The sequence below is a fragment of the Homarus americanus genome, unplaced genomic scaffold (assembly GCF_018991925.1).
Source record: "Homarus americanus isolate GMGI-L3 unplaced genomic scaffold, GMGI_Hamer_2.0 scaffold39675, whole genome shotgun sequence".
Taxonomy (NCBI): domain Eukaryota; kingdom Metazoa; phylum Arthropoda; class Malacostraca; order Decapoda; family Nephropidae; genus Homarus; species Homarus americanus.
In genome coordinates this window covers 5,218,216-5,235,839 of record NW_024736071.1, presented here as the reverse complement: position 1 = coordinate 5,235,839, position 17,624 = coordinate 5,218,216, and the positions used below count along the sequence as shown (strand labels likewise).

Genomic DNA, 17,624 nt, shown 5'->3' with positions numbered 1-17,624 from the left:
TGTTGAATTTCATTTGCCATTTTTCAGACCACCCCTGCAGTTTATTTAGATCCTCCTGTAATGCATTTGCATCCTGCCCTGAATTAATTTGCCGCCTATTTTGGTGTCATCCGCAAACTTGCTTATGTCACTGCTGATCCCAGTATCTAGATCGTTTATGTAGATTATGAACAAGAGTGGGCCTAGTACTGACCCCTGGGGAACCCCACTGGTTACACGGCCCCACTCAGATTTAACACCATCTACGCTGACCCTCTGCGTTCTATCGGTGAGCCATGATTTTATCCAATTTAAAACTTTCCCCTCGATACCATGAGGTTGTGAACACCAGAGGTTGTGAACACCAGAGGAGTGAAGCTGCCCTCATCCACATTGAGAATTCTCTCCCCAAATGCCCTGATCTTGTCGTTCTCGTTCCTCATGTGTACAGCCTCAAGAGACAAGTTATGGTAACAGGCGGCCAGGGGGTAGAATATCCTGACGTCAAAGAACGCTCGCTGTCCCCACGTCCAGAATCCTCAAGTGCTTACGTCCACATGGGCTTGTTGGGTGTGTTTGAAGTCCTGCGACAGAGGTTCTCACCGTCCAATGGAAGGAGGGGCGGTTCCACCATGACGTCGTGGAAGATTTCCTTCAGTATATTTTCTGTTAGATCCCTTACTTCGTTATGCCTCATGCACACGAAGCTCCCTTTCTTACACACCATGGCGTGGTCAATGTCATAAGATGAACCACACACGCATCGGGAGGGCAAACCTTCTACTGGCCTACCGTACGTTTATTACCTTAACTTAGAGCAACAATGGCATCTGGAAATTCTTATTTATTAAGGCTGAAACCTTTTGCCCTTATCGATAATGTTGTTGGCCAGTCCGAGGCGCCCACCTCCTGCGCTATGGCTACTTTTTGGGGTCAAGTTCTCTGACAATTACTGCATCAGTTGTTGCAGTTTATCACTTTGGCCGTGCACTGCTTTTCTGTCATAATGAAACGTCGAATTTCCTTTAGTTCGTTGGTGTTTACTTTACTTGTCTCGGTGGGAGTGCAAGGAGTGAGTGACCTTTCTGCTGGGGTTAAGTCGAGGCTATTCAATATTACTACTAATAATAATAATATAAATAAGATGATAATAATAATAATAATAATAATAATAATAATAATAATAATAATAATAATAATAATAAACATTACGTCAGAATATCACTATACAGGTAACCACACGTATTATCCTTTACAGGTGTTCTCACTGGTACTTCACCAAGGAAAAATGCTCCCTGGACTTGAGAAGTAAGTGACGGTGTTCAGTATGTCTGTGACGGTGTACAGTATGTCTGTGACGGTGTACAGTATGTCTGTGACGGTGTACAGTATGTCTGTGACGATGTACAGTATGTCTGTAACGGTGTACAGTATGTCTGTGACGGTGTACAGTATGTCTGTGACGGTGTACAGTATGTCTGTGACGGTGTACAGTATGTCTGTGACGGTGTACAGTATGTCTGTGACGGTGTACAGTATGTCTGTGACGGTGTACAGTATGTCTGTGACGGTGTACAGTATGTCTGTGACGATGTACAGTATGTCTGTGACGGTGTACAGTATGTCTGTGACGGTGTACAGTATGTCTGTGACGGTGTACAGTATGTCTGTGACGGTGTACAGTATGTCTGTGACGGTGTACAGTATGTCTGTGACGGTGTACAGTATGTCTGTGACGGTGTACAGTATGTCTGTGACGGTGTACAGTATGTCTGTGACGGTGTACAGTATGTCTGTGACGATGTACAGTATGTCTGTGACGGTGTACAGTATGTCTGTGACGATGTACAGTATGTCTGTGACGGTGTACAGTATGTCTGTGACGGTGTACAGTATGTCTGTGACGGTACAGTATGTCTGTGACGGTGTATGTCTGTGAGGGTGTGTGGGGCAGCTGTGATGGTACATGTCTGTGACGGTGTACAGTATGTCTGTGACGGTGTATGTCTGTGAGGGTGTGTGGGCAGCTGTGACGGTACATGTCTGTGACGGTGTACGTCTGTGACGGTGTACAGTATGTCTGTGACGTACAGTATGTCTGTGACGGTGTATGTCTGTGAGTGTGTGAGGCAGCTGTGACGGTACATGTCTGTGACGGTGTACGTCTGTGACGGTGTACAGTATGTCTGTGACGGTGTATGTCTGTGAGGGTGTGTGAGGCAGCTGTGACGGTACATGTCTGTGATGGTGTACGTCTGTGACGGTGTACAGTATGTCTGTGACGGTGTATGTCTGTGACGGTGTATGTCTGTGACGGTGTATGTCTGTGGAGGGTGTGTGGGCAGCTGTGACGGTACATGTTCTGACGGTGTACAGTTATTAATATAACCTTCAACTGTAAATAAGTCAGGAGACAAGAGATTCTTTACTCAACCTCAGACAACCTGAGCTCCGGGGTGACGAACCCGGCCCCCAAGATATACTGTGCCCGCGCCCTGGCAAGGCTTAATACGGCCCTGTTGGTAGACTGTTCACTCACTGTAGCCAAGCTGGTGACCGTGAGACCGGCCCCCAAGATATACTGTGCCCCGCCCTGGCAAGGCTTAATACGGCCCTGTTGGTAGACTGTTCACTCACTGTAGCCAAGCTCCGGGGTGACCGTGAGACCGGCCCCCAAGATATACTGGCCCCGGCCCTGCAAGGCTTAATACGGCCCTGTTGGTAGACTGTTCACTCACAGCCAAGCCCTGGGGTGACCGTGAGACCGCCCCAAGATATACTGTGCCCCTGGCCCTGCAAGGCTTAATACGCCCTGTTGGTAGACTGTTCACTCACTGTAGCCAAGCTCCGGGGTGACCGTGAGACCAGCCCCCAAGATATACTCAGCCCCTGGCCCTGGCAAGGCTTAATACGCCCTGTTGGTAGACTGTTCACTCACTGTAGCCAAGCCCAGGGTGACCGTGAGACCAGCCCCACATATACTGTGCCCCGGCCCTGGCAAGGCTTAATACGGCCCTGTTGGTAGACTGTTCACCTCACTGTAGCCAAGCTCCAGGGGTGACCGTGAGACCGGCCCCCAAGATATACTGTGCCCGCCCTGGCGGCTTAATACGGCCCTGTTGGTAGACTGTTCACTCACTGTAGCCAAGCCCGGGGTGACGTGAGACCGGCCCCCAAGATATATCTGTGCCCCGGCCCTGGCAAGGCTTATACGGCCCTGTTGGTATCGTTCACCACTGCAGCTGTCTGGGACCGACCGGCCCCCAAGATATACTGTGCCCCGGCCCTGGCAAGGCTTAATACGGCCCTGGTAGACTGTTCACTCACTGTAGCCAAGCTCCGGGGTGACCGTGAGACCGGCCCCAAGATATACTGTGCCCGGCCCTGGCAAGGCTTAATACGGCCCTGTTGGTAGACTGTTCACTCACTGTAGCCAGCCCAGGGTGACCGTGAGACCGCCCCCAAGATATACTGTGCCCGGCCCTGGCAAGGCTTAATACAGGCCCTGTTGGTAGACTGTTCACCACTGTAGCCAAGCTCCGGGGGTGACCGTGAGACCGGCCCCCAAGATATACTGTGCCCCGGCCCTGGCAAGGCTTAATACGGCCCTGTTGGTAGACTGTTCACTCACTGTAGCCAAGCTCCGGGGGTGACCGTGAGACCAGCCCCCAAGATATACTGTGCCCCGGCCCTGGCAAGGCTTAATACGGCCCTGTTGGTAGACTGTTCACCACTGTAGCCAAGCTCCGGGGTGACCGTGAGACCGGCCCCCAAGATATACTGTGCCCCGGCCCTGGCAAGGCTTAATACGGCCCTGTTGGTAGACTGTTCACCACTGTAGCCAAGCTGGTGACCGTGAGACCGGCCCCCAAGATATACTGTGCCCCGGCCCTGTAGCTTAATACGGCCCTGTTGGTAGACTGTTCACTCACTGTAGCCAAGCTCCGGGGGTGACCGTGAGACCAGCCCCAAGATATACTGTGCCCCGGCCTGGCAAGGTTTAATCATTGGCTAACACCTTCAGTATCAGTCTGTGTCTCAGTGTGTTATGACTATTTTAGACATTATGTGAGCTCCAAACGTACATGTATTGTACCTGTTTCCCTCAACCTTATCATATCACACAACAACACCCAATGACTCGGCTTTAAGGTCATGGCCGTGATCACGTCTCCCTGGCTCGCCGGTGGTTCACTACACTCACTCTCTCTCTCTCTTTATATATATATTGTATATACTGTATACACACACATTGGGGGAAAGGGGGCGCAACATTGAAGACTGGTGGGATGAGTGGATGATGTTTACCTCTGGGCGACTTTCTACGATAAGATAAAATTTTGCCATCCCTTCTTTCAATAGATAACTTCCTATCTTATTATAAGATAGCAATATAATGCCTAAAATGGATTAGATTATGTTAGGTTTGTTCAGAAGTTTTTCAAAACATAAATTCATTATAAGTTCCCTGCAAGGACAATCGGCCTCATTTAGCCTACCATCCTCTTATATTCTTTGTTCCTCAGTGGTGATCGGGATAGTGGTGAGCGCCGTGATCATCATAGCACTACTGGTCGCCACTTTCATCTACAGAAGAAGGTAAATACTGTACTGTACACACCAAGTATAAGGTGATGGTAGATGCCTGACTCTGGGTAATACATGCAGTTACGGTAAGTCTCCCTTTATTTGGACTAGTCTTCTCACGTCATCTTAAACAAATTGGTGTACAATATATGAGGAACTTTTAGCAGTTTGGACCAGTAAATGACAGGTACACTCTTATTAACTTCATTTTATTGATTTAATATTACTGATATTTGTTTAATTATCTTATTTACCCGACTATTGAGTATAATAATGAACTACAGTACATAGTGACTCTACCATCTTGTATACATAAGTTGAGACACGATTTTAAGCGCTTCTGTAGATTTTCATTACACATAACTGGTCATGAAATGTTATCAAAAAGTTGGTTCATGTTGGAATTAACCTTCATGATACACCAGTGATAACACAGAGGAGATAACATTCTAGTCTTCTTGGAATTAGTAATTGTATGCAGGTAGTGGTGATGTTGACACTGGCTCTAGAGATTCAAAACAATACTCTGAGTCTTTTGTAGATAGAAATAAAATCCCTCTCGTCAAGGTCAACAGATGTCTTCACACACTCGTGCGCCATTCCCAACCTAACCTAACCTAACCTAACCTAACCTAACCTAACCTAACCCAACCTAACCTCTTCCTTTCCCCATACCACACCTCTGTCTTTGGGGGTGAACTGTCCTTGTGATCCGTAAAACCTTCAACCAAAACAGAGAGGCAAATGTACTTTCCGTTCCTCTCTCTTTCTTGCTGGCATAGGGAACTTAGGACCTGGCACCGTCCTGTAGGCTACACCTATAAAAGTCGCCGATCTATTGCGTCCCACCCAAAAATATGTGACTAAGAATGTCAGAGCGAAAATAAAAGTCATAAACCGAAGGGCGGTGGATGGGGGATGCAAAGCGGAAGCTGACAGAAATAGCATTCAAACACAATGTTAAGTGGCAGAAGGTAATCGAAACAAGAGATGGAATTACCAGCAGCCATCAACCCCCCCTCCTCCACTCACCAACAACAACAACCTGAGACCTGAGAATCAGATAACTACACTAACCAACCCCTGACCGAAACCGAACCAGCGGATGAAATGGAAGTTAAGCACACAGGTACTGACATACACACACCAGAGGCAACACCTGTTCCCTGATCCAAAGAAACGTGTCAGGTGAAGAAATATACCTACGTGTCTACGGTGTTTTGCCGAAGACAAGATAAATTGGACACAACGACAACCACGTCCCTTAGTCAATCGTCTACCGAGCAATAAAAAAAAATGTGCTCGCGACGACTACACCCACCTGACAACTCGCGAGACGCCCAGCAAGATAAGAAATGGATGTACTATGGTGGACAAAAGTTCCTTCCCTCAGCCAGCCACAATGTGACTGAATCACCTGAGGTTTGAATAACGAAGCAACTGAGGGAAGTGCTGTAATCGTCCAACAGATGGCGCACTGTGTAGTGAGCATGATGAGGGATGGGACCAAGAGGATGGGGGCCAGAGAAGGAAAGAGAGAGAGAGGGCTGAGGAAGGGTTTTGTCACCCAAAGTACAACTAAACGAGCGACGGGAAAACCAAACATAAACCAATGCGTAAGACACTGAATGTAACACAAGATAACATTCTCCACTGGAGAACCAATAAATTCTGTTTGTCCAGCCAGTACAACCAAGTTGACCCAGATATTAAACTCAGAAACTTTCACCGGATCAATCACAACAGCAACAACTTACCTCCCGCCACTCAGGATCTACCTATCATACGCTGTCTTTAACACTCTTATCAAGCCACCACGAAACTGTAGAACAACTCTTACAAACATATAGTGACCCAGGGGAGATCTAGAGCCAGGTCAAGTGACTGGAAGATAACCAGCCTCACCGTGTCACCATACACAGTATAGCTGACCATGCAGGCAATAAAATATATGACGACCAAGACAACATGTCGTCCTTAACCTTCACATTGTGACTTGATATATTTTCATCTATGTCGTTTATGTAGATCACAAACAGGATGGGTCCAAGAATAGAGCCTTGTGGTACTCCACTGAGAATCTTTTTCCATTCAGAATGTACTCCATTTATTACCACACTCTGTTGCGTCTTTGAGTTAGTTGTTAATTCACATCACAGTCTTGCCTGTGATGCCATGTGCCTGGATCTTAGAAGCTAGTCATGCATGTGTGACTTTCTCAAACGCCTTGGAGAAATCCTGTACAACACATCCATTAGTGAGCCTTGGTCCACGCATTGTTACCATTTCATAGAATGTGATTAAGCTTGTCAAATATGAATTTTATTTCCATGAAACCTTGTTGTGATACATTGATAAGACTGTTTGGTCAGCTGTTGGGTGATGGCGTCCCTCAGAGTTAGTATATATGGGATGTTAGGCTGATGGACCTGTAGTTTTCTGCTGCCATATTAAGTATGGCCCCCAGAACACCTGTGTATTGACTAGGGTAGGTCATATAAATCACCCACAAGAACTGGCCCAATGCATAACATCACTACACTATCAGCTTAGTCAGTGGCAAGGCGATCAGCCCGCCAACTAAACTTCTTCAATTTCCCAATAATTATCAGTCCCCTTCTTCCTCTAGTCTTCTTTCACTCCCTCTTTCTCTACAAAACAAAACATTATATGACCAGCTCTGTCGCCAGATGCTCACTGTTCCCTCAAATGAAATTCTACAACATCCTCCGCCATAAACGCCACCTAGTCCTTCAGATGCCAACAGTACCAACTCAGTGATCCTCCAACACCTCAACTTATAAAGGTCAAAGACTCGTTGTGCTTTTGGTTGCTTCACCCCACAACTTACCTCACGTTATCACCTCCAAGCCACACGATTTACGGGGATACAATATACTTTTTCCCTGCTCAGATATCATTCACCCGTTAATCTAAGACAAGCTGGTCTTGATCCTTTTGTTCAGTTCTCATCTTTGCATAATCTGGTAGTTTATGTTATTTTCCTGACTGTAGATAATAGGTGTTTCTTCAGTATCATCTGGAGCTTAGCCCTGCCCCCCTTCCCCCAGCTCACCTCACCTAACCTAACCTAACCTTAACAGTAACCTAAACTTAACCTAACCTTAACAGTAACCTAACTTAACTTAACCTAACATTCTAGGCACTATTAAGGGTTTTAATCATCAGGTGAAACAACCCTAGAGAGAGAGAGAGAGAGAGAGAGAGAGAGAGAGAGAGAGAGAGAGAGAGAGAGAGAGAGAGAGAGAGAGAGAGAGAGGCCCTATCTCCAGGTGATCCCAGTATTAAATCGTTAACAATAAAAATGAGGTAATTAACAACAGATGCTTTTAATAGTACATTATGAAGGTCGTTATTACTCAGAATATACAAACAAATAATAAACCTTCCTTCCTGTTTTCAGACAAACAGCTTGTGAGACTCTCTCCTCCGATACCAGGAGTGACGCTGAATTTTACACGGTAAGTTGTCTCTGTCTGTAGCTCTGTTTACATGTGTGTGTGTGTGTGTGTGTGTGTGTGTGTGTGTATATATAAATTAGTTTCCAATGCAATACTCAACATGACATCGATCAGTCCCTTTGTAATAAAAATAATAATAATAATAATAATAATAATAATAATAATAATAATAATAATACTTTTATCCTCTTCGCCACTGATCGGCTTGTTAGCCGCTTGGGCGATCGGTCACGACTCTTTTCCTTTATATTCTTCACCAAAAGGTCGGCTCGCTAGCCGCCCGGGCGATCGGTCACGTCTCTGTCACGCACTGTTGGCAAATACTGGGCATGCACCGGCTCCTGAATGTACCTGAACCCGCTCCAGTGTTGGTCAAGTCTTCTCTTGAAAGAGCTCACACTCGGTGCCGTCACAACACTTTCTGGTAGATTGTTCCAAGAGTTTACAACCCTCACTCCGAAAAAGTTTGCCCTCACGGTTTTCCTGGACTTGCGGCTTCTTCAATCTTGAGCTGTGACCCCTTGTGGGGCGAGCGTCCGCCAGCTCCAAGTAAGGACACTCAACTGAGTAGTGCCCCCTGAGATGCTTATAAACCTCAACTAGGTCCCCCCTTGCCTGTCTGTAGTATAAGCTAGGCAAGTTCAGGCGCTCCAATCTCGCAGGGTAGCTGAGATGCCGAAGTGCAGGCACCAGCTTGGTGGCCCTCCTTTGAACATTTTCAACCAACTGACAGTTCCTAGCATATCTCGGGGACCAGATGGGGTGACAGTACTCCAGATGGGGAAGCACTTCACTCCTGAAGATCGTCACGAGGGACGGACCGTCTAGATATCTGAACGACCTTCTTATAAGACCCAATAATTTATTTGCCTGATTTACCTTCTTCTCACAATGGCCCGAGAACTTCAGCTCATTGTCAACATACACACCTAGGTCCTTCTCACACACAGTCTCAACTAGTACATTTTCTTCATCCCGTTGGGACATATGGTACGCCTCCTTACCGTTGGTACGCCCCAGGTGCATCCTCTTACACTTCGTGACATTGAATCTCAGCAGCCATTCCTTCGACCATTCCTGGAGCCCACAGAGGTCCTTCTGCAGCTCTTCACAGTCCGCTTGGTTCTTAATTTCCCGAAATAACTTGGCGTCATCGGCAAACATTTGTATGGAGGAGTGTACAACGTCAGGCATATCATTTATGAAACAAACAAACAACAGCGGGCCCAATACACTACCCTGCGGTACCCCACTTGTTACAGGTACAGATGACGATTTCGTGCCATTAATCACCACACATTGCTTGCGGTCATGTAGAAAGTCTTCTATCCACGCTAGGACATTTCCCCGAATTCCGTACCCTTCCATAAAGTCTTCAGCACCTCAGTCAAGTTACAGACCATTAACATGAATGTTGGTTATGATGTAAACATTAAAATTAACAATGAAATTATCATATAAGTTAACGATAACAATAACAAAAACATTAACAATAACGAGAATTTCTGTAACAAAGACAAAATGTTATATCAATGATGAGTCAAACACAGGTGAGTCATAGCGTGGATGAGTAAGATGAATCAAACACAGGTGACTCATAGCATGGATGAGTAAGATGAATCAAACACAGGTGACTCATAGCATGGATGAGTAAGATGAGTCAAACACCTTCTCACACGTCACCTTGCATGAAACTCTGATGGACGTGATAAGAGTCAGTAACGGGCTGTCGTAAAGGAGCGAGAACTGACCGAGAGCTTTTCTTTGGGCTATGCTGAGGGATTCACACAATCGAGAGCGAAGAGACGAAAGATTAATCTCATGAAATAACTTTTCTCTGTTAGTTATCGGAGTAGTAGAGTTATAAAACCTGTTTCTTAATGTGAGAAACGAAAAAAGTGTTTATTATTTAAGGGAAAATAAATGAAAAATTAGTTTAGCATATATTTGTATTAAGCTCTTTCATTTAAGTTGTAGACGCAGTGTTGATAATGTGGCAATGTTTAATGACTGCTGGTGAAGCTATACCCTGGTGCATAATTATGTTACTGGTGAAGCTATACTCTGGTGCATAATTATGTTACTGGTGAAGCTATACTCTGATGCATAATTATGTTACTGGTGAAGCTATACTCTGGTGCATGATTGTTACTGGTGAAGCTATACTCTGGTGCATGATTATGTTACTGGTGAAGCTATACTCTGGTGCATAATTATGTTAATGGTGAAGCTATACTCTGGTGCATAATTATGTTACTGGTGAAGCTATACTCTGGTGCATGGTAATATGTCTTAGTAAGTTATGATGTTGTTTGTGGTGATGAAGAACACCATTAAACAGATGATTCCCTGTTACTTCCCATTGGCAGAGCGGGAACTACAACGATGCTTACTGGACCCTCACCAGGAACCCCGAGGTGCTGCAGGCAGGCGATGATGGGCGCCGAGAAACTCCAACACATGGCGTCCGCGGCGACAGACAAGAGAGTCCAGTCGGCGTTTACGGGGGACTAGGGAGTCCGGCCGGCGTCCAAGGGAGACTAGAGAGTCCAGTCGGCGTCCAAGGGAGACTAGGGAGTCCAGTCGGCGTCCAAGGGAGACTAGGGAGTCCAGTCGGCGTCCAAGGGAGACAAGGGAGTACGGCCGGCGTTCAAGGGAGACTAGGGAGTCCAGTGATGCTGCCCAGAGTTAACCTTCGTCCTAACCTTATAGAGTCTCGCCTCTTCCGCTCGGAGGAGGACCTACGACCCACAAGTGAAGCCTTCAGGGACCCAGACCATCCAGACTGGCAAATCAGCCAGAACATTCCTCGTGTTCGTCGATCCTTTGAGCGAACAACTTTATAATTAGTAAGTGTTGTGTTGTACGGTAATAAGTGGTGAAACTTGTGTTGAACCGCACTAGTGGGAAATTACAGTAGGTTGTGTACAGCACCACCCGCCTGTGCACTCAAGTTAATCTACAATCATAATAATCACATTCCAACTGCAGTAATTAGCTTCTTTATCTCGGTAAAGAAGCACCAGTTTGTGTCAATACCCCAAGTCATGATTACTGTCCAAACCTCATAGCTGATTTATCTTTTTTCTTTTCTAGCATTTTCTCAATCATTTTACGTGTAACTGTCTTCTATTAAGTTCAATTTAACTCAGCATTAACTTAACGTTGTTTTGAGTTTCAGTTTTTCTATATACTGCACTATTAAAAGTTGACAAGAACTTTCCACCTAAAATTTTTAACGCATATTAGAAACTTTTAGACGCGGCAGATGCGAGTGTTTGGTGTAAATTCTCACCCGCTGCGTCTTCCCAATGTAGGCATGTACACACACACACACAAAAAAAAACCACTGCCCCCTTTCTCGTTGATAGAATGACACAATGGACGAATCCTTGACAACCGAACCGAAACTGCTGTACATTGTGTTCATCCTCCAACGTACAGAACCCAAGTGGTCAGAAAGATTTGTAGTACACCGTCCTCACGTCAAAGTTTAGCGGCAACGGAACCACGGGGTCAGAGAGAGAACTGCATTGAATCATCACCTAACCTAACATAATGCCACCCCACCAGGTAGTGTTAGAGTGTTTAATCATCAGGTGAAATAAGTTTGGGTGATGAATCTTCGGGTTCACTATTATTCCCAGAAAACTTTCGTATCTTCATTCTAAACGGGAGCCTAATGGTATGTTATAACTAGGCTTTGCTTCTAGTAGTAATAATAGTAGTAGTAGTAGTAGTAGTAGTAATAATAATAATAATATTGATGTGTTGTCAAAATTATGGACAGACTAAAAACAGGAAAGCAATTTAACTAAGAAGAGCCGACAAAGTTCTCAGTTGCATATTCCATAAAGATCCTTTGTTGTTTAAACTGCTCTGGTCGGAGTAACATGTAAAAAAAATGATTTTGAGCCTTAGATACCGATAATCGTCTCGTAAGAAGAGCAATATTTTGGAATTTCCTATATAAGCGTCCTTAAGGGCAACGGAAACAAAGGGCGAGGCGTACTTGGCTACCCATAAGGTTTCCTCATTTTTTTTTTATTTGAGGTGATAAGGTTACATTTATTTTCTGGGACTTTCTTGGTGCCTGAGTAATTATGATGTATTGTTTCAAAGACTTTGTAAATTTTAATCCAGGTCAAATTATGAGTAAAACTATCCTTAACTATCACTCTCCAGATGACGTCCCTGTGTCATTCCACACTATTCCTCAACACTTGAAGCTGCTCTACCATCATCCTGACTGTCCTGAAGCTGCTCTACAGGTACCAGATCGTTCTACATTGCTTTACACCGTCCTGAAGCTGCTCTACAATCATCCTGACTGTCCTGAAGCTGCTCTACAGGTACCAGATCGTTCTACATTGCTCTACACCGTCCTGAAGCTGCTCTACAGGTACCAGATTGTTCTACATTGCTCTACACCGTCCTGAAGCTGCTCTACAACTACCAGATTGTTCTACATTGCTCTACACCATCCTGAAGCTGCTCTACAGGTACCAGATTGTTCTACATTGCTCTACACCGTCCTGAAGCTGCTCTACAGGTACCAGATTGTTCTACATTGCTCTACACCGTCCTGAAGCTGCTCTACAAATACCCGATCGTTCTAAATTGCTCTACACCGTCTGACGGCGAGCCTGTATTTTTCAAGTCACTCTCCACTTGTGTTCAGTGAGCTTCTTTTACCTTTATCCTCTTCGCCACTGATCGGTTCGTTAGCCGCTTGTCTCTGTTACGCACTATGGGCAAGTACTGGGCATGCACTGGCTCCTGAATGTATCTGAACCTGCTCCAGTGTTGGTCAAATCTGGTTATGAAAGAGCTCACACTCGGTGCCGTCACAACACTCTGGCACATTGGTCCACGAGCTGACAATTCTCGCTCCGAAAAAGTTTGCCCTCACAATTTTCTAGACTTGTGACCTCTTCAACCTTGAATTGTGGCCAGCTTCAGGCATGGACGGACACTCGACTGAGTAGTGCCCTTTGAGATGTTTATAAACTTCCACTGGGTGTTCCCTTGCCAGTCTACAAGCTAGGTAGCTGCAGGGGTTCTAATCTCTCTGGGTAACTGAGGTGCCGTAGTGCAGGCATGAGTCTGGTGGCCCTCCTTTGGTCATTAATTGTCCAAAGGAGGGCCACCAGACAGTCTCTAGCTTATCTCGTGGACCTGGCAGGGAAGTACCTCACTCTTGAAGATCGTTACCGTCTAGATATCTGAACGACCTTCTTATAAGACCAAATAGTTTAGTTACTTGATTCACCTTCTCACAATGGCCCGAGAACTTCAGTTCATTGTTAACATACACACCCAGGTCCTTTACGCATTCGGTCTCTATTTATGCTGTTTCTTTGTCCTGTTGTGACATGTGATACGCCTCCTTACTTTTGGTACGACCTAAGTGCATCTTCTTGCACTTAATGACATTGAATTTTTGCAACATTTCTTCGACCATTCTTGAAGCTCACAGAGATCTTTCTGCAGCTCTTCACAGTCTGTTTGGTTTTTAATTTCCCTGAATAATTTGGCATCATCCACAAACATTTACATGGAAGAGTGTATAGCTTCTGGCATGTTATTTATGAAACAAACAAACAACAACGAGCCCAATATACTGCCATTAATCACCACACACTGTTTGCGGTCATGAAGAAAGTCGCCGATCCACGCTAGGACACTTCCCCGAATCCCGGACCCTTCCAGTTTAATTCTCAGCCTTGCGTGGGGCACACTGTCGAAAGCCTTGGCAAAATCTAGGTATATCTAGTCGATATTACCACCCCGTTCCAGAATTTGAGTCCACATCCTTATAACTAGCAGCCACGCTTCTGTGCTTCACACAACTGAGTCACCATTATGATGTTTGTGGTATGAGCATATTAAGTGTTGCGTGAAGGAGAAAGAATTGCTGATTTAAAAAGTAGAATGAAGTAAAGACGAAGAGAGGAAGAATCGTGATAATAAAGAAGGGAAAAGGGCCAATGAAAGGAGGGTCTTTACCATAAATGTTAGATAATATAACTCACATAATCGAATACTTTGGTACATTGTTTGCTGAATTGCAGATGCTGATGACAAAAATCAGGATATAGCAGCATCTAGGCCTCTGGGGGTGTCTTGATACGTTTATTGAGATACAAAAACATTAATACATCTCAAAGGGATAAAGTGACATAAGTCTCTCCCCACCCCAGTGGTGGGGGGTCGCCCTGAAAGTAAAAGGCAACTTAACCTACACTTTACGTACATAAATTAGGATACTGTATTGAATTTATTAACCAAATTGGAAATAATTGTATGATGTCTTTGCTGATTATTCTAGGTCGAAGTGGTTTGTGTATATATAGCACAGTTTGTCATTGACGTCACACAGTAGTGGGAGGAGCTCTGAGAAACCAAGCGGTAGCGGTTACTCTTGATAATAACTTCAAATAACCACTGCTACAATTATTATCTTACTCAATAAAAGACGTAGAACAAAATACACTAAAATATAACAGCTGTCACCCTATGAACTATTTATTTCTATTGAGATGTTTGTCCTCTGTTCCGACGATGCTGCGCTGGTGACATCATCTCGAATCTATTTGTAATAACATGGGCGAATGATGAACGGCGCTATACTGTGAATGAATGTGTACTTGAATGGCGGTTTTTCCACACACACACACACACACACATACACACACACATATATATATTCCTCTAACGTAGGGGCCGCCCTCCTGTACAGTATACTCTTTATGGTAGTAGTAGAGTGTTACTGTAGAGACTCTCTCCTCACTGCTGTTAAATCTTCCACTCTGCGTTTCCTACAGATCAATAAACTCGTTATTTTTGCTGTACAAGTGGTGACTGGAGGCCTCTAGGTGCGGATATTGCCAGCACAGTGATCATAACACGGTACTGTACGTTTGATCTATTTCGTAATGTTATTTGTCTTATATAGAATGTTGAGAGTTAAGAGAAGTTAATGTGTGGGTTATACGACCAGGGGAAGACACGTCGTTACTCAGTGTTAACTGTTCGTTCCTGACTCATTAATTATCTAGTATGTAATGTTTTTACTCGAGACTGGGTATTGGCACCTTATGTACCCTCTCACAGGCACTCATATAATGTATTGATTTTCACACTTTATAGTTTTAAAGATTTTTGGAACAGATTCTTATTTTTGTGATTAGTATAATATTGTCTGGACACACCCAAAGTGATCTATAGCCTAATTAATGTTTTACTTGTAGATCATCTTATGTAAAGTCTGTTATATACAACCACGTGCCTTTATGTTGTATAAAGTCAAGCATATTAGTATGTCTTTATAGTGTTGTAAAGCCATGGATATTAATATGCTCTTATATTGTGGTATGTATATTAAGTAGTTTTAATTGTATATAAACTTAGCCAACCAGTGGTAATATATATATATATATATTGTTACGACCGTGTCGTATTTTTCTATTATTATTTTTTATAACATGCTTCCATGTTGTTCCATATTATTCCTGTAATGATGTGTTATATTTACTATTATATAATCTAGTCACCTTACCCTGTGCTGTTAAGGTTTTAACTGTTATTATTTGTTCAAGCCCATCTTATTTCTTCATTTAGTATTGTAACAAGCATTCTTTGTTTCTCTAACGACCATCTGCATCGTTAAACGACCCATGTTTCACCGGCTGGTCCCACTGGCAGGAGCCGACCTTATATATAGTGGTCCACCAGCAGACGGAGTTCAGTCCAGTCCTCCTTGTCATTCAGTTCACGTTCTTTTAAGTGACACCCGTCACCTGTTTCTTATACTTTATTTTATTTCTGTGTTGTTCCTGTCGCCACCAATGTGGTATATTTATGTGAGTACCTATTTATGTCTCTTATGTATCCATCAGTGCTTGCTTAGTTACATTTAGGTAATTCAGTGTTGTTTCACGACAGTTAATTTCAGTGTTAGTTATTTTATATGTTTATGCAGTGTTAACGTAATCCAGTGTTTTATTTTTATTCTATATATATAAGCAGTTCTTTTGATGTTTCGATGTTTTAGTATCATTTGTGTCTTAAAAGTTTCGATAGTGAATCAATTTACTGTGACAGCCTATGTGGCTCTTTATTATTGTTATTATTTAATTTAATTAAATTTAAAGGTTTACTTTATTTATTTTTATTCCCTTTTGATTTACTTCACTTTTTTTTTTTTGGGTTGCGCCTAGAACCTGGATATTAAAGTAAATTAAGAGACGGCGTAACAATATGTGTGTGTGTCCCTCCCTGAAACACTGCTAGCTGGAGGGAGGTAGGGACATTTTCTGGGACACTATAATAGTTTTGTTTACTGTGGCATTGAGATATATCAATATATCGAGGTTTTCTGTTAACATAATACTGTCCACATTCTCAGGAATGTGGACAGTATTATCGGGACAAAGGTTACAGGAAAAAGTCTTGATTAGCTTTAATTAGGATATTTATAAAGTGTCTACCTCCTGTGTTTTTACCCTGAGCCAAATTTTAAGTTATACTGTATTAGTTATTTTTTGACACATATATTCTTTTATAGTCATCATTTTTATAGTTTTAGACCGAGTGAGATAAATAATGGAACTCTTGACATCATTACTTTGTCTCTAATTATATCTGATATAATTGGTAAAAAGAAAATTGCACCAATTATGTATGTATAGATATGTATAATTCATATACAAAATAAATAAATATAATGTTAATATTTCTTTTATTTTTTTCAATGGAAATCATCATCCCGATTCATAGTACTGCACGTCTTCAAAATAAATTTACATAAGAGATTCGTAGCCTAGTATAGTGCGGCACGGATATGGAATTTTAGCCTAGGTAGGATAGACAGGCTACTGAAACAAGAATTTATTTGCCTAGTGATATTTCAAGCGCTTGAGACATATGGTGATAAAAATATAAATGTCTTTGCTATAAATGGTCAGTTTATTCGGAAGTTTTTTTGGAAACGTAAGGCTCTTCATAAGTCTTTGTGATGTAGGGGTCTTAATAATTCTGTTGGAAAGTAAAGCTGATGTCAAAGAGTATCTTGATTAGTTCATTTTTCAGCAGCTGTAATGTGACCCCGGTACTGTGCAGCTATTAAATCCCTTACCAACACTGTAAGGAACAGAAACTTGTCTTTCTTTCTATTTCTGAAAGATCTAGAGAGGTAGCTGCACTCTTATTTCTGCCATGTTGACAGTTCATTAGTTTTATGAACTGTTTATTTAACGCATCTAGTACTGATAAAATCTCTATTCTTCAGTATTGCCAGTTAACATCAGAGTATTATTACAGTATATAAGGTGAGCAGGATACTGTTGCATTCTCGAAAATATAGGCAGGAAATTTGAAGTTTTCTGTTATAATTCGCTTTAGGATCACCTGCGACCTTTTGGACGGAATTGAGAGTTTCATGTGTATTTATTTCTGGAGCAAATTCATGAAAACTTTACCAGCCCAACCCAAATAACATGAATAAAACACGCAAAAAACAAACCAAACCTGACCAAACCTGACCAAACCTAACCTAACTTGACCTTTGTTTTG

General features: G+C 43.2%; 1 protein-coding gene across 1 annotated transcript in view; it reads left to right on the top strand.

Annotated features, from left to right (window-relative positions):
- The window catches only part of LOC121871670, a 35,991-nt gene extending 23,182 nt beyond the window's left edge, over positions 1-12,809 (top strand). Inside the window, exons 8-12 of the mRNA XM_042374083.1 lie at positions 1,238-1,287; positions 4,506-4,578; positions 7,991-8,048; positions 10,418-10,897; positions 12,234-12,809. Of these exons, the coding sequence (XP_042230017.1) occupies positions 1,238-1,287; positions 4,506-4,578; positions 7,991-8,048; positions 10,418-10,894 (658 nt within the window). The 3' untranslated portion in view covers positions 10,895-10,897; positions 12,234-12,809. The remainder of the gene's footprint in view (positions 1-1,237; positions 1,288-4,505; positions 4,579-7,990; positions 8,049-10,417; positions 10,898-12,233) is intronic.
- Positions 12,810-17,624: the final 4,815 nt, after the last annotated feature.